The sequence below is a fragment of the Peromyscus californicus genome, unplaced genomic scaffold, assembly GCF_007827085.1.
Source record: "Peromyscus californicus insignis strain IS unplaced genomic scaffold, ASM782708v3 Scaffold_15__1_contigs__length_86483966, whole genome shotgun sequence".
Lineage (NCBI taxonomy): Eukaryota > Metazoa > Chordata > Mammalia > Rodentia > Cricetidae > Peromyscus > Peromyscus californicus.
In genome coordinates this window covers 10,958,763-10,986,547 of record NW_026294447.1, presented here as the reverse complement: position 1 = coordinate 10,986,547, position 27,785 = coordinate 10,958,763, and the positions used below count along the sequence as shown (strand labels likewise).

The following is a 27,785-nucleotide window of genomic DNA, read 5'->3' as shown; positions in this document are numbered from 1 at the left end:
AGTGCTCTGTACTTAACAGCTATTTGACAAATGACTGCATTCCAATACCATTACCAGTGCTTTTCAATATTGTCTCTATCCAAAACTACTTCCTGAGACAAAATTAATCATATATTTGAAAAAATAGAAATGATTAAATATTATAACTCTCTCACTTTTATATATAATATCATTAGATATCACTAAATCATACTTAAAGTATTTCAGAGCATAAATTAAAATAATGAAATTTGGAGATTAATTAATAAGCCCTCTTCAAAACAAAACAACAAAGTACCTGTCTTATTTAGGGTTTCTATTGCTGTGAAGAGGCAACATGACCGTGGTAACTCTTATAAAAGAAAGCATTTAACTGGGGCTGGCTTACACTTCAGAAATTTAGTCCATTCTCATCATGGCAGGAAGAATGGAGGCATGCCAGCAGACATGGTCCTGGAGAGACAGCTGAGAGTTCTTCATCCAGATCCCCAGGCAGCAGGGAGAGAGTGAGACACTGGGCCTGGCTTGAGCATCTGAGACCTCAAAGCCCACCCCCCAGTGACACACTTTCTCCAACAAAGCCACACCTACTCCAACAAGGCCACACCTACTTCCCAATAGTACCCCTGACTATGGGCCTATGGGAGTCATTTTCATTCATACCACCACAGCACCTTATACCTGATTTCTAAAACCAGTGATATCCTCCATATGAATTCCAAATGGCATGGATTTGTCAATGAACATTTCAACGCAGAATCAGTGGTTAGGTGAGCCTCCCCAGAACCAGTGCACACAAACATGCAGCAGAGATGTGTCATGCACTAAGCCCCAAAGGAATAATCCCAAGGGAGGTCACATTTAGACTCACCCGACTCAAAGGTAGCACATTTCTGTCCTGAGTCTCTGTCACAGATCCTCTGCCCTGACCCATGCTCACGGCCCTACAGCTCTAATTTCCTCATCATTCCCTCTCACCCAGCTGACCTCCACATCTTTGTCATTTGCTTTCTCTTCCTTTGCTGTGTTTTTCTTTCCTGCCTCTTATTTCTCTGTCCCCCTTTCATAGTTTCCAGTCTTAGCACAAGAACACCTCCCCACCAATCCAGAGTGCCCTTCTTCAGGGATCCAACCAAAGCCGTATACCACATAAGAGCTTCAGACCTCAACCAAAACAATCCAGAGTCTTTCCTGTAGGATGTGCTGAGAAACCAGAGATCCCCACCACTAGAGAAAAGTAAAGGCAAAAAAAAGTAAAGTTTATTCCCATCTTGACAAATCTGCTGAACCCCAGGGTCTAGACCTGCTCAGTCCATCACAGCTGTGTCTAACAATAATGTCTTCAAACACAGTAAAGAGTTTCTATACAGTCAACAAATTTATTCAATGTAAATTTCTGCTCTTAAACAATTTTAGGTTTGACTCAGTGATATCTAATGCACCTGTAAATTAAATTATCTGTTAACTGGAGTTAGTCCGGAATTCAGAAGCTATCAAGACAGACATCCATTCTAACTTTACCTGAAAACAGCATCCTGTCCACTAGGAAATGTCACCTGTACTTCACTCTCAATCCTCACAAATAATGTGACTTAAATAGGGGCTCTGACCAGCTGTGGTGGTACATGTCTTTAATATCAGCATCTGGGGCACAAAGGCAGACATGAGCTATATAGTGAGTTCCAGGCCAGCCAGGGCTACAGAGATTCTGTCAAACACACACACACACACACACACACACACACACACACACACACACACACATCCTTAATCTCTCACAGATCACTCAGTCTAGCCACAGGTGAGACTGTACACTTATCCAAAGCTAGATCAACCATAACGCTCACCCTGATGGCCAAAGTTGGTCTACGTATATGTAAGAGCATTTGTTGGAACCTGAGTCAATCACAATCTCCCCTTCCCCCCAGCTTTTTCTAGCTGAAATTTCAAAGAGTAATGTTTCTCAGGTGGTGACAGATGGAGCATTTTAAAGCCTGAGAGTGACCAGCACCCCATGTGACTTGCTATGGATGGTAGAAAAAGTCAGTGTGAAAGAGCTAAGCAAAGATGTAGCCAGAAGCAGAACACAGCATCAGAGAGAAGGCTGAGCACACAGCTCTGCTTGCCACTGGTCCTGGTTCTCTACGACAGCTGCCAAGCTGCTGCTCCTAGTGTGGCTGCATACTAAACCTTCCAATGTATTTGTAGACCTAGGAAAATTCAAGCTATTTTCCTAGAACCTGTATCCAAGGGGATAAACTTGACTTGTTATGAGTAGAGCTGGGAATAATGCAGGAATTACTAATGCACCTGCAGACTCAAGTGTATCTATGTAAGGCTAATACCAGTCGGCTGAACTGCATCTGGAATGACATGACTTAACATTTTCTCCCTTGTCTCTAGGTATAAACTTTGTTCTCCACCAAAAAATGTCTTGTGAGCAAGAATCATACTTCATATATTGTAATGCATGCCTTTGGCGCCCCCCACCATAGCCATGACTACATGTTTTCAGTAGGAACATATTGAGCAAAAAGAGTAAAGATTAGGATACTGTGATTGCCACATAATTCCCTGAAATATCATTAGATCCAAAGTAAAGAGGTCTTGTATTCTACAAAAAAAAAAAAAAAAAAAAAATCCTTCTGTAGACAGTGGTAATTGTGTACTACTAAGATATTGGAGAAAATCATTATTAATCTGATTGTTACTAAAAGATCCTAGGGCTCCAAAAAGGATTTGGTTGGCTGTGGAGAAGCCAGTTTTAATCTGAAATGATAAATCTGACTCAAAAGCTCTACAGAGCAAATCTACCTTTCCCCCTGAGGATTAACTCTAATACATGGCTGCTAGGAATTGAAAACTGAAGAGATAAAAAAACAAAGACCAAGCCTTCTTAAATGTTTTAAACTGTATTTATAAACAAAGATATACACCTATAAATCATATTCTTTGTATGTTGCTGTATGCATTAAAATATTTCTTTCATCAAATTAATAACCAAGTTTACACTGGACTGGTGTCCTGCTGTGGAAGGAACCAGAAATGGATGGTTTGAGGTCAAGATCATCTGACCAAGAGGAGGGTCTAAGGATCCCTCAAACAATAGAAGCAGAGGCAAATGTAAATACAACCTAGCTTGAACATTAGCTTCCCACAGAGGCCACAACCTACCAGCCCGCTGGTTTTCCTTATCTCACTGACTTCCACACTTATGAAGGGGTCTGATTTTTAACACCATAATTATGATAAAGAACATTCATCCTTATTCCTTAAAACTAGAGTTTTAACTAGCTCTAAGTAAAACAAAAGGAAAAAACTAACTGGATTACTCTGCATGGTTATAATCTCTTGAAAGTCTATATATTCACTTTATATATTTATTAAACAGAGCTATTTGGCACAATGCATGACCTTAACACATGTTGATGACAACCAAGAAAATCCTGGTACAAAATGCTCAGCTACATAAAACTTGCCATGAAGTGAGCTTCTAAACACCAGTTCCTCGATAAAACCTTCTGAGTTATTCCACAAAATTATCTGTACATGATTTTTGGAAGTCTCCACTCCAAAGTTCTTCCACTATAAACTGCATTTAATATTTTTTTTGTTGGTGCTGTTTTTTGTTTTTGTTTTTGTTTTTCGAGACAGGGTTTCCCTGTGTAGCTTTGCGCCTTTTCTGGAACTCACGTGGTAGCCCAGGCTGGCCTCGAACTCACAGAGATCCACCTGGCTCTCCCTCCCGAGTGCTGGGATTAAAGGCGTGCGCCACCACCGCCCGGCTGCATTTAATATTCTTAATCAATGTGGGCTAACAAGATGACTCAGCAGATAAAAAAGCTTGCTGAGCTAGCCTGGCTCCAAGAATTCAATCCCTGGAACACAAATGAACTCATACTCCATAAAATTATCTTCTGACCTCTACATATGCACTACAGCTTTATAGCCATAGCATGCACACACCTGAACACACACACACACACACACACACACACACACACACACACACACACTAGTAATAATTAATATAAATTTTTTTTTTTTTTTTTGGTTTTACGAGACAGGGTTTCTCTGTGTAGTTTTGCGCCTTTCCTGGAACTCACTTGGTAGCCCAGGCTGGCCTCGAACTCACAGAGATCCGCCTGCCTCTGCCTCCCGAGTGCTGGGATTAAAGGCGTGCGCCACCATCGCCCGGCTAATTAATATAAATTTTTTAAATGTCATTTTAATCAACAACTCTCTTAAGTAGCATACTAGAATGCCTGGAATCAGTTACATAGATAGACTTTCCTACAAACTGAAACTATACGTTAACTGAGTCACTGAATCTAACCTAAACAAGTCCTGCAACTGTACTATAATTTAATTTGCTTTTGGGGGTTTTGTTTTGGTTTGTTTTGCAAGACAGAATTTTTCTGTGTAGCACTGGCTGTCCTGAAACTCTCATTCTAGACCATCAAACTCGCAGAGATCTACCTGCCTCTGCCTGGGATTAAAGGTGTGAGCCACTACTGCCTGGCTAACTTAGTCTTAAAGAGATGTTTAAACATAGCCACGGTCACAGAAAATGATGTCATTTAGTAAATTTTCTTTAAGTCTTTATTTATAAATCACAGAAAAACCAAAGTACACAGACCCAGAGACCTCCTTGGTTGTTAACTCTATTCACCTCGACTCTGATTATAATAGTTAGTATACTAGAAGCCTCTTAAGGAAAGTTGGCAAGGGGAACGTTTAGTTTCAACAGCTTTGCAACCCTCTCAGGCTCCAGCACAGACACACAGGGAGAGCCCCATTTCCAGTGCGGGAGAAACCGTGGAGCGCGGGCTTCACAGACTAAAGCCGAGTTCATGTTCACCTGCATCGACGATCCTTCCACTCGAGCCACGCAGGCAACCCGGTCCAAGAAAGTGACTGCCACGGGCACGGCCACAAAAAAGCCTTTACACAGGGCCTTCAAGTACCTTCTCAGCCAGCCTTGTGACTGTGCCATGCCTAGGGACACAAGGACAACAGGCAGAAAATTAGCCGAAGAAAACAGATAAAGTCATCAAACCCACAGGAAAACAATAAGAACTGGCCTTACTGGGACTAGGCGGCAGAGTGTGTGCTTAGCAGCCACAAGGCCCTGGGCTGGATCCTCAATGTCAAAGCAACCTGTTTCCTAGCATATTTCAGATCCATACCTAGAACTATTAGGGAAGTCTGCCTTGGGTCCCAAAGGGAAATGCATGAACTCAGGTTATATCTTTTCAGCTTGTCTACTTGGAAATGTCAGTGAAAACGTTAGAAAAATAACCATTCCAAAAGTAAATCCTTTTCTACTGCTCTAACAGTAAAGAAACACAGTCTTATTTCCCTAACAGAAGTTCAGAGAGACGTGGTTACCCAGCTAAAAGGAATTTCTGAGCCTCTCTTACTGATGTGACCATGTGACTAGGTGTGGTCAATGCCATCAGCGGGTATTTCAAATTCCCAGAGTGTACCCTCAAAAGCAGTACACCTTCCTCTCTCCCCACATTCTGAACACAAAGGCAACATTGTAATGGTGGTATACCCCTCCCTACCAGGCAATGCTTCCCTGATATATTTATTACACCCTTTCCTACACCTTTACCCATGCACACCCCTGTGATAGTCCATGTACTAAGGATAACTGGTTCACATCACGTGGCAGTGGGGATTGTCTGTGAAAAACAAGATGGCAGGCCCCGCAAAGCCAGGCCGGTTCAAACTGACTCTGCTACCTACTATCTTTCTAGCTAGCTGTCCCTTCACCTTCATACGGGCATGCTCTAATTATGATACATTTCCAGAGCACATGACAGTTTACAATTTTCACAACATCCTGGGAACCGCCAAACAAAGGTCAGGTGGAAGGGGAACAGAACTCCCGGAGTGGAACCCTCCTGGAGAAGGTATAAACATTCTGTCCCCTTCATGAACACCTAACCCCTCACTTCCTTCACTGCTAGGACTTAGAGGTGGGGGAATGGACCCCAGAACCTGTCCCCCAGATCCTGCTATTCACTGGGCACTGAAAAAAAAAAAAAAAAATCCTATCTCTTCACTTAACCTGTGTGGTTCCTGGCTCAGCTTAAGGCCTGGAGAAGCAAGATTTGGCTCTGCAAAAGTTGATTAGTAGTAGAGACAAAAATAGCCATCTCCAGCTCCAAATGAAAACTGTCAGTCTGCCACGTACCAAACTCAAAAGGCCTACGCCCAACCCCGTGACGGCGGCTTACCTGTCCTGCACCATCTTCACCCAGGAAATATACCACTGCCTATCATTTTAAAACCGGAAAACAGTCCTAACACAAGGAAGTCTATGACAGATCAGGGTGGAAATTGCTGCATGAGAACTCAATACACAGACATACCTCCCCTGGCCTATAATCATGTGATTAACAGATTTCCTGGGGTTCAGGAGATTCCCCCTCACTGTCTCATACAATGAAAAGGAATAGTGAACGATCTAGAGATGCCATCCTGCTGGGCCAATGGAACCAGCCGTGCAAATAAAGAACGCCCCTGCATAAGAAAGAGTATCACATCGGCTCACTGTTGCATTTACACAAGATCCAGATACAACTCACCACCAGAAGGCACGGGCAAAGGAAGAAGATGGGAGCGTCACAGAGAACTCTTGAATTGTTTTTCTTTTTAATAAAATCGTGAGGCCCCTTCAGCCCTAAACCTACAAATCAGCTTGCTTCCCAGGAAAGTTAAGGTTTCTGGTTCTCCTGAGACTGGGTCCAGAAGGGGTGAGAAATGCAGTCAGACCAAGTGTCTGCAAGAAAGGCCCAGGCCAAGACTTAATTTGGACTTTTCTTCTTTTCTTCTTCTTTTTTTTAAGCTGCCAAAAGCCACACACACACCAATGCTATGACAATATTCATGTCATAGATGTGGCAAGAAGCAAACACTAGTGAGACCTAGAAGTGTCCTGGTGTATGCTGTACCCCACAGTGAGGACCCTGGGAGTGTCCTGGTGTATGTATAAACCGTACCCCACAGTGAGAACCTTGGGAATGTCCTGGTGTATTTATAAACTGTACCCCACAGTGAGAACCCTGGGAATGTCCTGGTGTATGTATAAACCGTACCCCACAGTGAGGACCCTGGGAGTGTCCTGGTGTATGTATAAACTGTACCCCACAGTGAGGACCCTGGGAGTGTCCTGGTGTATGTGTAAACTGTACCCCACAGTGAGGACCCTGGGAGTGTCCTGGTGTATGTGTAAACTGTACCCCACAGTGAGGACCCTGGGAGTGTCCTGGTGTATGTGTAAACCGTACCCCACAGTGAGAATCCTGGGAATGTCCTGGTGTATGTGTAAACTGTACCCCACAGTGAGGACCTTGGGAGTGTCCTGGTGTATGTGTAAACTGTACCCCACAGTGAGGACCCTGGGAGTGTCCTGGTGTATGTGTAAACTGTACCCCACAGTGAGAACCCTGGGAGTGTCCTGGTGGATGTGTAAACTGTACCCCACAGTGAGAATTCTGAGAATGTCCTGGTGTATGTATAAACTGTACCTCACAGTGAGAACCCTGGGAATGTCCTGGTGTATCTGTAAACTGTACCCCACAGTGAGGACCCTGGGAATGTCCTGGTGTATATATAAACCGTACCCCACAGTGAGGACCCTGGGAATGTCCTGGTGTATGTGTAAACTGTACCCCACAGTGAGGACCCTGGGAATGTCCTGGTGTATATATAAACCGTACCCCACAGTGAGGACCCTGGGAGTGTCCTGGTGTATGTGTAAACCGTACCCCACAGTGAGGACCCTGGGAATGTCCTGGTGTATGTATAAACTTTATGTGTAAACTGTACCCCACAGTGAGGACCCTGGGAATGTCCTGGTGTATATATAAACCGTACCCCACAGTGAGGACCCTGGGAATGTCCTGGTGTATATATAAAAACCGTACCCCACAGTGAGGACCCTGGGAATGTCCTGGTGTATGTGTAAACTGTACCCCACAGTGAGGACCCTGGGAGTGTCCTGGTGTATGTGTAAACCGTACCCCACAGTGAGGACCCTGGGAGTGTCCTGGTGTATGTGTAAACTGTACCCCACAGTGAGAACCTTGGGAATGTCCTGGTGTATGTGTAAACTGTACCCCACAGTGAGGACCCTGGGAGTGTCCTGGTGTATGTGTAAACCGTACCCCACAGTGAGGACCCTGGGAGTGTCCTGGTGTATGTGTAAACCGTACCCCACAGGACCGTGTTTTAGATGACTGGAGCTGTCTGGAGGAGGCTGTAGAGGAAAGAAGTCACTCTGTCAGCTGCTGAGGTTCAGTCTCACGCCTGTCCTCTCTCTCCACTCTGCTTCCTCTGCCCCATGACGAGAGCTCCACCTGTCGACCCACACTGAAGCTGGAATCAGAGCAAACCTTTCACCCCTGAGCTGTTTAATGTCAGGTATCGGCCATGACACTAACATGACAAGAAAAAAGAACCTGAGGAACTCTTGATGACAAAAAAAGAAGGGAAAGAGGGAAAAGGTGAAATTAGCATTACCAAAAAAGTAAATGGGGACAAGAAAGGATAATGGGTGAATGCATTATACACACGCATGAAAATGTCTCGATGAAGCCCAATATCACATATTAATTAGTATATACTAATAAAGAACATTTAAAAACCAGAAAAGTGACAGTCAAACTCTTTCTGGATACTTATTTCTCAGGACTTTCTTTGGTAAACTATATAATGGAAAACTTGAAGATTTAATTTAACTTTTAAATTAATTGTATATTGAGAGAAGAGGGTGTGCACACACACGCAAGTGCCTGTGAGACCAGAGGCCTCCAAACCACTGAAGCTGGAGTTACAGTGGGTGTGAGCCCCCTGCTATGAGTGCTGGGAACTGAACTCAGGTCCTCTGCAGGAGCAGTGGGTGCTCTTCCAGGGAGCCATCTCTCTCCAGTCCCTGAACCATGTAATCTATCCACGACCTTGAGGCAAGAAAGAGGAGCTTGTGAATAAAGAATGACAAAAACTGATGTACTCATGGATCTACCTGTTAAGTCTAGGAGACGGCCTCATTTCATCTTGAAGGAATTACTCCTTTGTGAGATTACTAGAGAGACGTGTGGATTGACAGCCCATTGTTTTTCAGAATGTAACAGAACAAAACATTCTCCAGTTATCTACCTAAACAGCTTTCAAACACTGGCCACATACAACATGAAGAAACACTGCTTCCAATCCAGCATTCCTCACACACATGCACATTTATACAAATGCACACACCAAAGAAAGCAGCAGCTAAAAAAACACAAAACAGCCGTTATCCAGAGTCTGTTATATTTAATTAAAAAAAAAAAAGAAAAGAAAAAGAACACTAGCTGGCCATGGTAATGCACACCTCTAATCACAGCACTTGGGAGGCAGAGGCAGGATTTCTGTGAGTTCAAGGCCAATTTGGTCTACATGGTGAGTTCCAGCCTAGGCAGGGTCACAGAGTGCAAGCCTGCTCCAGAACAAAAATGAACTGTTAGGTATAAATAAAGAAAGTGTTTTCTATCATCTACTCAAGGATCTAACTGATAGATGGATATCTTCTTAGTAATGAACTCCCTGTGAGAACCGTCACTATACCACTCAGGGGAAACTACCTTACATGGACTGGTTCCTGTGTAATAACTGGAACTGACAGTGGTAGATATGGATGTGTGCATGGTAAAAAATGAAGACCAGTAAAGTTTTTATGACTTTCAATATATATTGCATAATCCTAACACTCACCCCAACCTGTAATCCGTTATATCAAACGGAAATAAATGTAACTGCAGACTAACTTTAGAAAATAAGCAATTTAAAAAACATATTTTCATTCTAACTTATCCACCAACTGTAATATTAAGTAAAATTATGTATGAGTCCCTACATCTGGTACCCAAAGCAGGTGTCTGGCCCAGGATGCTGAATGTTTCCATGAGCAGCTTCGACAGCTGCATCAATGAAATCGGAAGCCCATTTGGCACATTTCATTCATTTAGTGTGAGCCCTTAATTAAATTAATTTCTTTTCTGTGATATATTTCATCTATAATCCAAATACATTTACTAACTTCCCTTATACACATCCACAACATAGGTAATATACTTTCAACATACTTTTTCACCAATGGCACACATGATTTAACAAGAGAATAAGTTTTAGCATTTTCATTTTAAGATTCAATTTTACGTTAAAAATATTTTTGCCTGCATGTATGTATATGCTGGAGAGCTCTGCTGTCTAAGGTTGCAGTCACCATGTCCGGACAGCTCTTTGAGCTTGGTACCAAATGGAGGACTCCCTTCCCCCAGCAGGGCTTCCTGTTCTCTGTCTGACCTTATTTGGAAGCTGTCCCTAAGTCTAGATGCCTGACTTAGCTTAAGCAGGGCTTTGACACAGTTCCCTACAAATGCTCCACTGCTGTCCATATGATAAGTGTCGTGCTCCTGCTGTATGGTAGGACCATGCTGCCTAATGCAAATTAGGTGATGCCCCAGCCGCTGTCCCCATCCTATAGATTCCCTTCACCCTGAAATAAAGCTGAGTGTCTCACTGAATCTCACTCCCAGAAGGCTATTCCCGCTGTATTCACAGCTGTCTGGACCCTGCTTGCAGCTTCTGCCTCCTCCTCCCTCTTGGACCAGCGGCCAATGGACCAGGAGGAAAAGGGAGACCCCACATGCATATGTACCACTTGTATGCCTGCTACCTAATGAGGTCAGAAGAAAGCATTGAATCCCCAGGAACTGGAGCTATAGATGGTTGTAAGCCACCATGGGGGTGCTGGGAACCAAACCCTGGTCCTCTCAAAGAGCAGTCAGTGTTCTAAACTGCTGGGCCATCTCTCCAGCCCCTTCAATTTTTGTTGTGGTTTTTTTTTTTTTTTTTTTTTTTGGTTTTTCTCTTTTTGTTTTAAGACAGGGCTTCACCATGTAGCACATAGCTAGCCTGGAATTCACTATGTAGACCAGGCTAGTCTAGTCAGAGATCCACCTGCCTCTGCCTCCCAAATGCTGGGCAGACAGCCTTAGCATATTTATTGAATTGGTAACTTCAGATGTAAGAGATGAATTTTAGATTCCATTACCTCCATCTCTCTGAAAACACTTCTAGCTGGAGCTGCTTTCAGATCTTTACTCGTTTTAAAGGCTCGTTTACATGATTTGCACCGTGTGTTAGCTGGTCTCCTATTGCTGTGAAAGAATACTCCCGAAGAAGTTTTAAGGAAGAAGGGCTGTCTTTGGCTCACGGTGCTGCTCACAGGACTGCCACGATCCTCTGCACAATAAAGTCAGAGCAAGAATTGTTCATCTAAGGGTTATCCAGAGCATGTGGCAGGCAAGACAACCTGAGGGCCTTCAAATGCCGCTCCAAGCCAAAGAGGAAGGAAAAAAAATAAATGCCACCTTGTGAACAAAGTGAGAGGTCAGTGTTTTCAGAGGCTCAGAAGGAAGACCCAGTACAGCCCTACCGTCTCTGATTTACATATACCTCACGATGATAAAAGACTGATAAAAGACTACAGCTCTTACGAAGGAACCACACACAAATGAAGAAAAGAACACTGCGTTTCCATGGTAGGGCGTGCCTGGTGCTACCTGCACGGCTTTGGGATTGACCAGATTGGAGCAACAAAGGAATGAGAAAGGACAGACCCACAGACACAGATATCCGGAAAAGCTGGGTCTGGACGGGTCATGCATACTGATGCAGACACATGAGCAGCCGCCCAGAACTCAGCAGTAATTTTATACAACTGAATCTGAAAGAGGCTGGTTTATTGTCTACAGCCAAAAGGGGAGGCGGGTTTAGTTAACCTTTGCTGTTAGGAGTTCTCTATGGGGGAGCAGTCTCAGGCAGTCAACATCGGGGGAGAGAAAGCTCTGGCTGACACTTCCTGCACACACTGTCACCATCTGCCCAAGGACCAAGGACAGGAAGGCCTTGACTGCTCCCTGAGACTGACCCAGGAAGCCTTTGTCGTTCCCAAGAGTCTGAAGCTCTGGGGTCCTGTACATGGCAGTGTGCACGTCATCTGCTCTCCATAACCCCCCCCCCCTTTTTTTTTCTTAAATGCTCCCATGCAGCTTGACTTCTAGTCCACTGGAAGCTCTGCGTAATCTACAGAAACCAGCAGAAAGAGAAGAAATGAAACACGGGACTTCTGGACAGCATTGCTCAGGTCATCATACTCAAAAACAAGGAAAACTGGAAAGTAGTAAGGTCCTCCGTCTGCACGTGCCTCTCTCAGGACTGCTTGGAAGAGCTGGGCCCTGATGTCTGGGTATAACTCTTCAGAGCCCTGGCATATATTAGCAGCAATGGTTCCCCGCACCACTTTAGAGGGCAGTTCTCTCCATTCCCATAAGAAATGACGTCAGTGTGCTGGTAAGTTTGCAAAGGATAGTGGAATTGACTGCCAGTCCCTCCATAACCTAAGAGACAAGATCTTGGAGGCTGGACTCCCCCTGGATCTGATCTGACAGAGCCTGCCCTTTTGTGAAGAAAAGCCTTGGATCTGTGGAGTCACAAGTAAGATCCTGCAAACTAAAACAGGAAGACATTTGGGTCACTTGGCCAATTCAACTATCTGCAATCCTTCTCCCATTTCTTCCTAAGCAGCCAAATTCACTGCCCCTTCCTCTGGAAACCAAGGGCATGTCCCCAAAACAGAGTCTAAAACCCAGTGAAGCTGCAATGTTCTCACTCCACCTCCAAGACTCCTCAAAATCTGTCCCAAAGCACCAACACACACTCCTAGCTCTAGATTCTGCCTGCCCCACGGTTCACAACTGAGGCATAGAATACGCTCCCTTACCTTTATCTCATCACTTCTCATAGGGGCATTCCTTCACATGACCGATGTGAATAGTCAAGTTCCCTATGCTGGTGCCACTTGTCATGACCTGCACTGCTCAGGGACTGACCTCACCGGGGGCACAGAGAATGAAGAAATGACAGACACCTGTTTAGAAAAGCTGGGGTCCAGCAGGAAATACACTGTGATAGAGACACACCATCAGCAGCAACCGGAAACTCAGGCACCGGGGTCACTGGCATGGCCATGCTCCTGTCAACAACACATTCACTCCAAACTCCATCCATTCCCATACATTCCAAATCAAAAGTTAAAGTTCTACAGCATTGACAGTTAGGCAAAATTTATCCTTCATTACCTTATCTGTATGCATTGCCAGAGAATCATTCCAATAACATCTCTAGATTTTTGTTCATATTTTAAATGCTGAAAACTACAAAATTAATGAGTACCTAGTACCAGCTTCCTCTCAAAATACATCCTTTAAACAATAACAATATGGCACTAAAATAACGCCACGTAAAAAGGAAAATTGTTTTTCAGCTATCTCATTCCACTAGCAATGGATGCAAGTGACGGAAATTCAAAGCTTTGCTCCTGAGAAAATTATTGCTTAAGAAGTAAGCACACCTGGTTCATTGCTGAAGTACTTAAACTGAGAATAATTTTAAACAAGCTTTCAGATTGAGGTGAAATTGTATTTACAGCTGGTATAGAACACCTGTAAGTAAAGGCTTCTTGGTGATGCTGACCTCAGCCACATAAGCACCCACTCTATCAGTTCCTCCTCCATACCAATTTGTTATGGTTTGATCATGCATAAATTCATCTAAAACAATTCTTGAGTCTACTTACATTTTGGCCTGTACAAAGTCACCATTCACTTGTCCATAGCAACAAGGGTAATAAATTGCTATGAAGTCATCCCCATAATAAACACTATAAAAGTTGTGTGGAAAGTCTGAAAGCAATAAGCACCTTATACACAACCTAACTGACAATCTGATTGTAGTTATAAGTCAAGAGGAGGGAAGAAATATCCAACTATCAATATCAGACATATAATAGGAGGGATACAGAAATATCTGTCATTCAATTCCCAAATCACTACACACACACACACACACACACACACACACACACACACACACACACACACACCATATATACTGGTTACCACATTTGCATAAGAAAGATGACTAAAGGCTCACTTTGTGTAAGCCAATGAAAGAGACAGAGTAAGAAAAAAATAGTCTATATCCCAAAGAGCTAGAGAGCTTCAGGAACACATAAAAGAAGTAAAAGATACAGGGAAAGGACAGGCTACACCAGAAAGGAAGCCAGGCTCGGCTGCTTGGTTCCCAGGAGCAGGGAAGTGAAGCAGAAAGTAAACCAGGTGCAAGCCAGGCAGTCCCCCCCTCAGAGTAAACCTACACCCACCCCAAGCCTTAAACCCAGCGAGGGTTCTGGTAAAACAGTCCTCTAATAGAGGGGACAGTGGTGGAAAGAAATCCCATTCTGTCACTCCAGATGGCTGGGAGAGCAGCAATAGAGACTCCATGGTTAAAAACTGGGCTACTCCAGGGACCTCGTATAAGGGAGTATTTCGGGTCAAGGGGCCTCAGTTTAATCCGGCCAGGGCTGAGGGAAGGTCCAGAAAGGTAACTGTGGAGAGCAAGAAGGCTGGACACTGACGTACCAAGTGATGCTGGCTGCACAAGGCTCAGATCAGTCACAGAAGTTCACAGAGAAAGGTCCTATCCTCAGAAGCCAGGGGCAGACCTCATCAACTGAGAACTACCAGGGAGTGTAAAGCTGTCTTCCTCTCCTCATAAAGCCACCAGGATTCAATCCTGGGTGACAGGTGACAGATGACACTACTGAAACTTATCCTCACCACCAAACACCAACAGTGCACCCACTTACACTCACAACAGGCACTGTCTGTCTGCATGTGCTTGGATGCCTACACCATATTCAAACAATAACATGCGGTAACCTGTGGTACAGTGACCTAGGAAAGAGCTCACTGATACAGTGTGTTAGCACACACAAGGCCCCGGCTTAACTACACAGCACTACATGCAAAATGTTCTTATTAACATACATAAGTCAATAAAACAGATACTTGGTAATCTTTAGAACTTAAAACCCAGTATCAATTCCATACCTTCCTTTTCTGGCATAGCATTTTTCACTTGAAAATTCTCAAAATGCATAAAAGTGTCAAGAAAAATGAGCAGTTAAGAAAAACAGTCAAAAATTAAAAAGAAGTATGATAAAGGTTAGCTATAAAACATGCTGCATTCTAGCAAAGAGACTCAATGACAGAAAACCTTGGGAGGCTGAGTAAAGAGTCCTTTATCTTGACTTAACATTGCATCTTTAATACAGAAAATTGTAAGTCTTTACTGTTAAACTGACATGTATCTAAGACATGTGATATACTCAGTTTGAGTCAGGGGTGTTTAAAGCAAACTATTTTCAAAGTCATACTTTAAAATAACGGGCAAAGAAGGAAAATACTGCCAGGAAGCAACCAGACTGTAGAAATGCATAAAGGCTTCCCAAGTCTGGGCTAAGGGCAGCCTCAACTTGGCCACACCGCCCCCAGTGCCAGTGACCATGCAAGTCCCACCCTGCCTCTGTGGGTCTAGGGGCGTGCAGGCCCTGCCCGGCCTGTGTCTGTGAAAGCAGCATCAGCAGAGGGCAGGGAAGTGCTGGTGTTCAGACCATGGCTCATTTGTAACAGGAAACATGTCTTATGGTGAGAACACTTGCCTAGCAAGCAGGAGGCCCAGCATCTCTCCCTCAACAACACAAGAAACAAAAATGAAGACAGATCATGACTTCAGACGAATCATCTCACTGATCCAACTACCTTTACTGATGAAAATCCATGGGATTTGGGGAGATTAAAAGCATTCATGCCAGGTGTGGTGGTACACGCCTTTAATCCCAGTACTCCAGAGGCAGAGGATCTCTGTTTGAAGCCAGCCTGGTCTAGGTAGCAAGTTCTGGGACAGCCAGGGCTACAACAGAGAGACTCTGTCTCAAAGAAGGGTAGAGGGGGAATAACTATTCGTATCCATTTTTAAGTAAAAAGTAAAAACACACACACACACAAAAAAAAAAAAAACCATGAAGTAAACCTTCTAGTTGCTATAAGACCTAATAAAGACCATTCTAGCTTCATTCTGTTGCTGCAATAAAACCTTCCGAGCTTACGATTTACAGTCCCATCACTGAGTGAAGTCAGGGCAGGAACTCAAGCGGGAACTTGAAACAGAAGCCAAACAGTGGAGGAACACCGTTTGCTAACTCACTCCCAGACTCATGCTTAGCTAGCTTCTTATACGGGCTATGAGCACCTGCCCAGGAAATGGAACCCTTCACACACTGGTCCGGGCCTTCTTACATCAGTGACGAAGCAAAGCAATGAACCACAGGCATGTACACAGGCCAATCTGATCTGACCAGGCCTTCTATTAAGACTTCCTTTTCAAGTGACCTAGGTTGTATCAAATTGACAGTCAAAGCCACCTGAGACAAATATAGCGATAGTTTCTTTCTCTTTGGAACCTTCCCCATTCCAAAATAGGACAGGTTAAGAACAATTATTACTGGTCAGCTGATAAGAACTAGCAAGTGCCAGATACGTGTTTAGTACTGCTGTGTTTTGAAAATCTTTTAAAAAACAGATACTGAGAATGATGCACATACCTCCAAACCTAGCACCTGGGAGGCTGAAGCAGAAGGATTACCATGAGTTCAAAGCTAATTAAGCTACATGACAAGTTCAAGAGTGTGGGCTTAAAAAGGAAGATCTTGTCTCAAAAACAACAGATAGATAGATAGATAGATAGATAGATAGATAGATAGATAGATAGATAGATAGATGGAAATGCATGCCTGTGCCAGATAAGATAAGAATAAATCAGATCACTGTCATAAAGAAAGGCAAGAAAGGGAAAATAAGGGCCAGAACTGTGCCAAGTAAAAAACATAACGCGCAGGCTGACAAGAATAAGGGAGTTAGACTACAGGTGCTTGGCTTACGAATGCCTATCATAGCCGGCCAGAGCAGCGAGTATCTCTAACCCGAGGACTGGGGCAGCAGGGACTGGCAGATGCCTGGAGTCCCTGGCCAGCCAGCATCGCTGAAACAATGAAATGCAGGGTCAGTGAAAACCTTGTCTCAGGAAATAAGGTGGAGCACAGTCAAGGAAGATACCCAAGGTCAATCTCTGGCCTCCACACACATGCACACGCACCAACACACACATAAACCACACACATAAACACAGAAGTCAGAGTGATCATTATAAAATTTTTATAACTCTTCTATATCTTTAACTCTTTCATTAAAATGTTAGAAATAACATAAAAATAAATTACATTTGGTAAATCTTTTGGACAAGAAAACATATTTATCAAAGAAAAATTGAGGTAGTGAGAACAGGGGATGGCAGGTCTTTTAGAAACCATATAAAACAAAATCTATAAGACTTCACTAGGTCTTCTGAGAACTGGCTCAAACCAGTCTTATCCTGTGATTCCCTATAAACATCATTTGACATGTTTATAACAAAAGCTCCATCTCCAATTTCAGCAACTAAAATGCTATAGATTCTGAAAAAAAAATAATTTATCTTAAAAATTAACAGGGCTATGGGTAGCTTTTCAGAGAATGAAAGAATCCAATTAAATGATAACCATTAGCAAAGAGAAGCTTGGTAAACTTTAAATTTCAATAACCCACAAACTTGAATTTCAACAATGTGCTATCTTTTTCTAATTTCGTACGGAAAGTATAACCACTGTCGCTAACAGAAGCGAAAGGCAATGTGGATTTTAACCCAACAATGTGGCAACCTAAATACAGTAAGTGGGACCAGTCAGGTATTTACCCACAGCCCGAACAAAGCAACTGGAGGATTTTGAACTAACTTCATTATAAACAGATTTAGTCACAAAGCTATATTTTTTAATCAGTAGAGAATATCACTTTAGATGTTTAGGAATACTTATAAAAAAACCTAAGAAAAGATTGCATTATTTATCATTTGGGTCATATGTAAAATGGGCTTTATGAAAATAAAGTTTATAATGGAAAAACTCCCTCATCCCACTTTAAAAAAAAAAAAAAAAAAAACCACTAAGAAAGAAGGCCAGCAAGATGGCTCCACGGACAGAAGAGCTAGCTGCCAATCCTGATGACCTGAGCTCAATCCCCAGGAGCCCACACACGGAAGGAGAGACTACACTCCCTACAAATTGCACTCTGACCTCATCTCCTGTGCTATATGGTACATGGCCCTCCACACACACAAATCAATGGGTAGAGAAATGTAATTTTGAAAATGAAAGAAGTGAGGGGGGAAATAAGACAAACCTAAAATAGTGCGAACCTAGAGGTTAGACACAGAATAACAAGATCAGGCAGAAGGGGCCCAATGGGAACACAGCAGCAGAAACAGGAGACTCACGGCGGCGAGGAAAGACATCTCTGAAGGGAGCCTTTCCTCCTGTCCTGCCGGGCTTGCCACAGGAGGGCCACACTCTGACACTCCTTCTCATTCAGGCCTCTTGGACATGTGTCAATGTCCACTTAGGATACTACTTCTCAATAGTCCAAGGGGCTCATTAGGGCTCAACAGTGAGGACAGCCTTTCTTTCTTGTTTGTGTTTTGTTTTGTTTTTTAAGATCGTGTCTCTTGGGCTGGGGAGATGGCAAGTCAAGTCCTGCCATGCAAATAGCAAGATCAGAGTTGAGATCCGAAGACCCCATGTAAAAGCCCAGTGGGCATGGCAGCCTTTACGTGATCTCAAAGGGCAGGAAGCAGAGCAGGGCTCTCTGGAGCAAATTGTTTCCCCAAATTGGCAGGGACAATGAGCCCAGGGTCATCAAAAGACCCCACACGAGGTAAAGAGAAAATGAGTAAGACATCCATTGTCAACCATGGGCCTACACACCCAGGTACACACATGTCCAACTGCACACCCACCTGTGCATACACAAGTGAGCACATGGCCACCACACACACAAAACATGGCTCCAGGTTCTCGTCATAGTCCTGTACTGACCTCTACTCTTGATGCTTCTAAAATGCTGTTTGTTTTATTGACTAAAACGGCCCCAAGTGAATATAATGTATCATCCGAGTTCTTAGAAGAGATGAGATGGGGGTTTGGTCGGGGTTTTTGAGTGGAGTAGGAAAGTTTCTCAAATCCCAGACCACAGACACACATGAGAAGAAGTGCTTCCCAAAAAAAGAGGGACTGAAAAACTGTCATGAAGTCAGCAAAGTTATGCCAGCCCAGGGCCTGACAGGACTTTTCATAAAATGAGAAATAAGAAAGTTAGAAACACAAACTCCTGCAGCAGGGAAGGCCATTAGGGTTCTGATTAGTCTGTCAAAAACAAAACCTGTCCAAAGCATAGTGGGGAGATTGGAAAGGTGCCCACAGCCCATCTACGGCAGCTGCAGGTCTGCGGGGAGCTCAGCCAGCAGCGGCCAGGCTCAGTACTGGATAAGGATGCAAGCCAGAGGAAAAGATGTATGCAATTTAAGGCAAAAGCAAAATAATAATAATAATGATGATGAAAACAAAAACCCTCCTCTGTTATATGAGCGGGATGGCTGAGGTGCTGTGAACTTAAAAGCGTGAGTGCTGGATGCTCGCACCTGTGAGGAAAAGACAAAGGCCAAGGTGGAAAAATAAGTCAAATAAACAGGTAAACAAATACAGCCAAGAGACCACAGTACAAAGACGCTCACACGGTCAAGCCTGGAAATCCAGGCAGATGGAACACAGCACTACCCAGACTCCAGTGTCTGCTGCACAGAGAAGCCAAGGATTATGAGCCTCTGATGGATACCGGGGCATATGGGGCTGGGACGCTAGTGAGACTGCTCCCCACATGATTGCTGAACCTCTGACGGATACCGGGCATACGGGACTGGGACGCTAGTGAGACTGTTCCCCACATGAATGCCGAACCTCTGACGGGTACCGGGCATATGAGGCTGGGATGCTCCTCACATGAATGCTTTCTGATTTGTTGCATACTTGCTCATACAGTAGAAGATGCTGTTCAAGATACCTGAGAAACTATTTTCAAAACCTGTAAAATTTTAAACACAAAATGCCCTTAAGCTATTATGTCTATATATCTGTCCATCAAAATACTCAGAATTACTTGTTGAAGCATCAAACAGTGTAAAACAATTTTTAAGAATGCTTTAAAGAGCATCCACGATGAAACATAATCATCCCAACTATGTAATACCAAAAAGTCTCAGATGGAGACAGCATATCACCAGATTATCAATATTATTTTCCATACATTTTTTAGATACTTGACCACTGAGATACAATGGCTTTCAAAACAGTAGAGTATAACAGCATGAGGCAGTCTACCAGTGTCACATGAGACTTTTAACACAAGGGGCTGGAGTACGGGGGCTGGAGGGATGGCTCAGCTTCTAAGAGCACTGGCTGTTCTTTCAGAGGACCGAGGTTTGATTCCCAGCACCCACATGGTGGCTCATAAACATCATAACTCCAGTTCCAGGGGATCTGATGTCTACTTCTTGTCTCCATGGATACCAGGCAAGCACATGCAGGCAAAACACTCATACACATAAAATAATTTTTTTAAAGTCACTATTATAAAACTTGTGATTAATACAGTGTGTGTATGTGAGAGAGACAGACAGAGAGAGGGAGAGAGAGACAGAGAAACAAACAGAGAGAAGCTGTGGTTGTTTTTAAATGTCTGTGAGTTCTTTAACAGGTAACTTATTCAAAAGGTGAAACCTAATACCCCTCCCCTTAACAGTGAATTAGACTTCGCTGCTTTCTTCTAAAAAAAAAAAAAAAAAATGCAAATTCGATCTGCATTCTGACACCAGTCATGAAAAGGACAGCTTCTTCCAGGCACTCCTGCTTTCGGCTCATTCCTCATATGCAAGCCCTATTACAGGCCATCTTCCTTCGAAGAGGAACGGAGACCTCCCTCCATCCCACCAACAGCCAGCACCTACTAAGCAAGAGGTTGTGGGAGCAGCCATGCCCCAGGTGGGCATGATGACTATGATACCTTGGCCACAGCTTCACGCTGAAAAGAGATCCTGACCCAGACCTGCGGAGCCCAGCTGCTCTTAACTTTCTGATCCACAGAAACTATAGGAGGTAATAAACACTCTCACCCAGTAAACTCGGGGCAATTTGTGTTGGCAGATTTAACTAATATAGAACAAATCCAGAATTAAGAAAATAAGTTAGCAAATGATTGATGTGGTGATATTTTATTTGTATGTTAATAAATAAAGCTTGCCTGGAGATCAAGAGGAAAAGGCCAGCCATTTTAAGTAAACAAGAAGTCAGGCAGCACATACTCTTAATCTCCTAGCAGGCAGGATCTCTGTGTGTTCAAGGCCACACTAGGGAACAGAGCCAAGTGTGGTGACACACACCTTTAATCCCAGTACCAACCACAGAGACTTGGAGGTCTGTACAGACAGACAGAAAGTGACAGAGCTGTGTAGGAAGAGGAAGTGAGGTAGCTGGGCTAAGACAGCCAATGAGAGGGCAGAACAGCAAGGCAATAAAGGCGTGGGTAGACAGGAAGTAACTCACATTTGGAAGCTGCAGAGTTGGTGAGGTAAGGTTGGCTGGTGGCTTCCCCTATTCCCCTGATCAAGGGTTTCACCCCTATATTTGGCTCCATGTTTTTTATTTAATAAGACCATTTAGAAATTCATCTACAGATTAATGACAGTTTGGAGGGGCAGGAATCAAAAGTAGGTATTTAAGTCTACATATGAACATGAATTCCAGATAACTGAAACATTAATAAATAAAATATTAAACAATCCCTTTAAGGGTAAAAAGAGTCCTTTCTGAACATTTTACAAAAACTGGAAAACATAAAAAGAAAAAGAAAAACTTTAAAATATGAGCTGGGGCTAGGGTTCTGTGGTATTGTTCTTGTTTAACATGGGCAAGGCACAGGGTTCAGTTCTCAGCACCATAAAAAATACTTTTTAAATACAACAAGAAGATGAAAAGATATTGTAACACACAGTCATAAAAAGATGGTTCAGCGAGTAAAGTGTTTTATCAGGCAAGCATGAGGACCTGAGTTCCATTCCCAACACCGGTGTAGAAGAAACAAGGTCTCATGGCCCACTTGAAATCCACCACTGTGTAACCTGAGACAGGCAGATTCCTGGGGCTTACTGACCAGCCAGCCTGGCCTAATGGGTGAGTTTCAGGTCAATGAGTGACCCTGTCTCAAAATATGGACAGCTCGTAATTGTAAGTATGTGTAGGGGTGGGTATGTGTGTGAATATTTGCACACATGTGCAGATACCTGTAAAGGCTAGAAGAGTCAGATTCCCCCCACCACCACCAGCTTCAGTTACAAACAGTTGTGGGCCACCCACACGGGTTCTGGGAATTGAACTGGGGTCTTCAAGGACAGTATGTGTGTGCTCTTATCCACTGAGTCGTCTCTCCAGCCTGAAACTACAGCATACATTAATAACAGAAGATCAGGATTTTTAAATCACACAATTCTTCTAAACAATAAGAAAAAAGACTCAATGTAGATATTGACCTTCTGTGATAAATACATGACTCATGTGAATTATTACTTTGCCAGCTCTGGCATTTGTGGGAACCCCCACAACTAAAGAGAAGCATATATAAAAAACATTCCACTGAGACAAAATATGAAGTTGGCAAAAATAAAAAGATTTTGAACCGTGTTAATAATAAAATAAGGACAAATAAAAACAAAATCTCACCTTTTATAGCCTATCATACTAACAAAAAATAAAAAATAAAAGAATGTCACTACTCAGTAAAGGGGACTAGACTCCCAGGCCTACCTAGTACTGTAACAGGGTACAACTGTTACTGAACAAAACACGGCAATTTGTACCAAAATCTTACAAGAACAAAACTTCTGCTCAGAATTCACATTGAGAAATTTTAGAGGTGCAAAAATAAGATCAAAGATTATTATTTACAACACTAAAAACCTTAAAGTTTAGATATCCAACAATATGACAAAGAAGTCATGGTGTGTATGCAGTAAATAATGCCAAAAGATGTTGTATTAAAATGTTCAACATGCTGTTTTGAAAATGAGTTGGAACTATGCATGTCTACTGTGGTGGTTTGAATGAAAATGGTCCCCAAAGGCTCCTAGATAGTGGCACTATTAGAAGGTGTGGCCTTGTTGAAGTAGGTGTGGTCTTTTTGGAGGAAGTGTGTCACTGGGCTTTGAGGTTTCAAAAAGCACACTCCAAGCCCAGAATCTCTCTCTTCCTGCTGCCTGCAGATATGGATGTAGAGCTCTCAGCTACTTCTCCAGGCTGTGTGCCACCAGGCTTCCTGACATGGGTGATAATTAACTAAACCTATGAACTGTAAGCTGGCCCCAATTAAATGGTTTCCTTTATAAGAATTGCCGTGGTCATGGTGTCTCTTCACAGCAATAAAATCTTACCTAAGACATCCATGAACCCATCTATGAGAAATTTTAGACACATTCATCATCAAAAGAGTTCCTGAGGGGTTAGAGAGATGGCTCAGGAGTTAAGAACATTTGCTACACATTCAGAGGATCAGGTTTAGTTCCCAGAGGGCAGCTCACAACCACCTACAACTCCAGCTCTAGGAGATCAGACATCCTCTTCTGGCCTACGAGTTTCCGCACATGTGACAAACATGCACACACACACACACACACACACACACACACACACACACATACACACACACACACACACATCAAGAGAGTCTTTTTAAAAGATAATCAATGAAGACAATGACTCACATTAACAGTATTAATTTTCAGGCAAAGAATTTTACCTTCGATTTTTCTATGTTACTTGGATTTCTAATAATGGGTATATAAATATTTTACATACTAAAGCAAATGACATTACATTTTTTGTTACAACAGATATTACTTTCATGCAAACTCACTCATATTCAAGAAAACAATGTTGGAGCAACATGGAAATCAAGTTGGCTTCAATACAATCTCCCAGCACATGAAGGTCTGAATAGTATCCAGGACAGGCTTCCTCTCATTACAGGGAATGTCTCTTAGTGACTCCAGAATTTTCTACTATTCATTTACTGAGACAGCTGACAATGCAAATAAAGAAACGCAAAGACGCAGCCCTGTCCTCAAAATAAAGTAAAACTGATACAGCGACAGCCTGGGATAGATTTTTTTTTTTAGATGTATGACGTCTCACACATGTGTGTATGCGCGTGTGTGTGTGTGTGTGTGTGTGTGTGTGTAAATTCACACAAGCATCAGTCAAATCCCCCTGGAGCTACAGTTATAGGTGGTTGTGAGTGGTCCACTGGGGGAACCCAATTCAGGCCCTTTGCAAGAGCCTACCAAGGCAGTGAGTGCCCTTAACCACTGAGCCACCTCTCCAACCTCAATCTGGAGCTGATTTCTGAGTTGGATGAAATTGGTCTGTAGTAAAAGTGGATGACTTTACAACCTACAACTCAATACAACCAGGGTTTAAAGCCAAGACTTAGGTGATGTTAAGGACAGATATCTATGGAACAGGGCTGTCTTTTGCTTAGTTTTTCCTTTTTAACCTATTGCTGCTTTGTTAGGTCTGTTTATAAAAATTCTACCAATTTCTAATTATCTGTCCAAGCTCTACTTTCCTTATGAGACCTATAATTTGAACAACATGATTTTCAAGGACTGGGGATTTTCAGGAATTCACCTAAGGAATTAGTAGTAGATATTCTTCTACTATTCTGAGTAAGGATAATGGAAAGGGAGAGAGACCAGAGACAAAAGAGACTTTCACATCATTTAGCTTCATTGAGCAATTATAGTAAAAGCTACCAAATGCAGGGCAAAACATTCTCACTAACATTAGTTCCCATCACACCGTTCAGTATCCACAATGCATATATAAGAAATGCCACTTTACACACTTCAAACCTAAACAAGTAAGAGAATAAACAGCTAGCAACTGTGGAAGTGAAAGACTGATCCAATTGAATTTGGAATACAGTACCTTCTCCAGACAGGATTCCAGAGCAGAGAAATGCACACAATGAAGAAAATCCTTCTGAAAATCTTTCACACACATTGCAGTGTAGAAGTAATGAGTACAGTATTAGTTGGGAGCCAGAGTGCTCACTGTGAATAAAAAGGACATGGGAAAGTCAAAGAAGCATGATGGGTGGGTGGGTGGGGGGTAATGAGTGTGTCTCAATAGCCATTGAATGTAACACAGGGACATGAAGGAATAATATAAGTCTTGAATATCATAGTCTGCAGCCAACAAAATGAGTGTCCCGAGAAAAAGACGGAAACACCTGCTTCTACACTAATTTCTAAAGAGTAACAGTAGAGCTGAGTTAGTCTTTAATTGCTCTGTACCTCTCCATAACCAACTGGAATGAACTGAAGGCCAGTAATAAAACAGAAAGCCCATAAATTTGAAAACTGTATGAAAATGTACACTATCATACTGTAAAAGTTGGGGAAACTGGTAGAAGATGAGTCAACCTGCCTCTCATTCCTCAGCACCCCCTCCTTTCACATCAATAAACATCTATGGGTGCCTGACAGACACCAGCCATCACACCATGCTGGAAGAAGGCATGTCTGGCTAGCCATACAGATACTCAATGTTAGGCACGGTGCCTCTGAAACATTCTAGCCTCGTGATAAGGTAAGAGGGCCATAAAAATAAAATGAAGAACAAATTTATAAAGGAATCTGTCAATCAAATGCCCTCAGAAAACAAACTCCACCTATTCTGGGCTCTTCTATGTCCTTTGTCACTCACAGAATGGTGACATCATCCGAACAGCTGTCAACATGCTAGTGAGCCACAGTGGCCTCCTGAAAAGACACAGATCTTGCAGACTACCTCCTGACTGCTGTCCTTCAACTCCCTATTCCTATAGAATGAAGACCAACTGCTCAAGCTACCAGTGATCAGATCTGGTCTCATCTCATCTGCTCTTTCAGTACCACATTGTAGACTCAACACTTTGTTTTCTCCATCTTGGCTCTTCTGCATCCTGCAAGTCAGCACAGATGACAGTGGACCCAGCACTCACTCCAGTCTGATTCTGTAAGTCTGAGTTAGATGTCCTCCTCTGTGCTCCTGCAAATGCCTGTAAGTCCTCCAGCATGGTATTTGTCACATCTTATTTTCTCATCTTCATCTTCCATCACACACTCTGTGAGAGCAAAGACTCCATTCACTGTGATACTTCAACTCTTTGTCCTTAAATGTCTGATGTTTACTGCACTCTGTTGAAGGAATGAAATACTTCCTATATGGCCAGGCAGTGTGGTGCACGCCTTTAATCCCAGCACTCGGAAGGCAGAGGCAGGTGGTTCTCTGAGTAGTTCAAGGTCAGTCTGGTTTACAGAATGAGTTGCTAGACAGTCAGGGCTACACAGAGAAACTCTGTCTCAGAAAAAAAAAAAAAAGAAAAGAAACACTTCCTATAATTAATTTACTACTACTTTTTTAATTACTTTATTATGCTGACTTCATAATTTCTTGTCGATATAAACTATCAAAAATCATATTTTGAATGCGATAGACTTATATATACATCGTGGAAAAAAGCGTTGCCCAAGTAGGTACTTAGTTTAATTTTCTTTAGTGATGGAGGTTTTTGTTTTTGTATTTGGGGTTTCATTTTGTTTGGGCTTTGGCTTGGGTATCCTTTTGAGATGAGGTCATGTTATGTAGCTTACTTGAGTTTTCCATAAGTTTTTTCTTAATGTTTCCTTTTACTTTGGTTTGATTTTTTAAATGTTTATTTTTATGTTTGTGTGTTCATGGTTTCTGTCTGTCTGCCTTTGTGAATATGTGCAACTATGGGGGTGCCCACCGAGGCCAGAAGAGGGGCAGGAGTTACAGGCAGTTGAGTCCTCTCCCTCCACCCCGACACAAGGTCTGGGAACAGGACTCAGGTCCTCCATTAGAGCCAGAAGCTCTCTTACTAGAACCGGAAGCTCTCTTACTAGAACCGGAAGCTCTCTTACTAGAACCGGAAGCTCTCTTACTAGAACCGGAAGCTCTCTTACTAGAACCGGAAGCTCTCTTACTTAACGTCTGAGGCAGCTCTCCAAGCCCTGGTTTGAGCTTTTCTTCCTTGGTTGATTTTGTTTTTAGAAGGGCTTCCACTATGTGGCACAGGCTAGCCTTAAACTCGCTATGAAACCCAAGCTGGTCTCGGATTCACAAAGATTCTCCTGCCATGGCCTTCTGCAAGCTGGGATAAAGGGAACACACCACCACACCTGGGAAGAAAAGGTAATGATTTGCAACCCGAACTCTGAGGTATCCAAGGAGTCCCTGACATGCAAGGGCTGAAGCTAACGGGCACAACAAGGTAGATACAGCCAGATACAGGAGCCCACTGCCTGCCTGCAACACAGCTACTCTGCTTTTATCTGTCAGCTTCTTTATTTTTAAAGAATGGAATCCTAAGAAGGATTTTCTTTGTGAGAAATTCAATATATAAGACTAGGAAAAGGAAAAAGGGAAGTTAAAGCCTCTGCCTTCAAAGGATCGGGGTGGATGGAGGTTTGTAAGTGTAATTCAGGTCCTAATGTCTTCCATATTTCTTCATTACACTAAATTCATCTCTGTCAGGTTTATGGGTCTGTATTTGTGATAAAATGAGAAATACCATTAGGACGTAGAAATATCCCAGCAAAGGGAAAAGAACTTAGGTTCTGAGGAATATATTTATGCTCTGATGCAGCTATTTCTAAATGTACTTATCTCACTATACTTAATGGCATTGTTTATATACAAATCTTCAAGTTAATGAGTCATAATATATAATGCCAAAATAATCTAATTGAGCAACCGAACAGCCCACTGTAAATGCCAGCTGCAAAATGTTTTATATATTGCAGACAAA

The 27,785-nt window shown here is 42.8% G+C and overlaps 1 protein-coding gene across 8 annotated transcripts in view; it reads right to left on the bottom strand.

Annotated features, from left to right (window-relative positions):
• Positions 1–27,785, bottom strand: part of Immp2l (inner mitochondrial membrane peptidase subunit 2) — an 868,678-nt gene that overhangs the window by 814,295 nt on the left and 26,598 nt on the right. For 7 of the 8 annotated variants that reach the window (XM_052738392.1, XM_052738391.1, XM_052738395.1 and 4 more), the window contains exon 3: positions 4,841–4,977. In XM_052738392.1, the coding sequence (XP_052594352.1) occupies positions 4,841–4,975 (135 nt within the window). In that variant the 5' untranslated portion in view covers positions 4,976–4,977. Of the gene's footprint in view, positions 1–4,840; positions 4,978–24,898; positions 25,024–27,785 lie in introns of all 8 variants that reach the window. The other variant, XM_052738394.1, reaches the window with a different exon arrangement.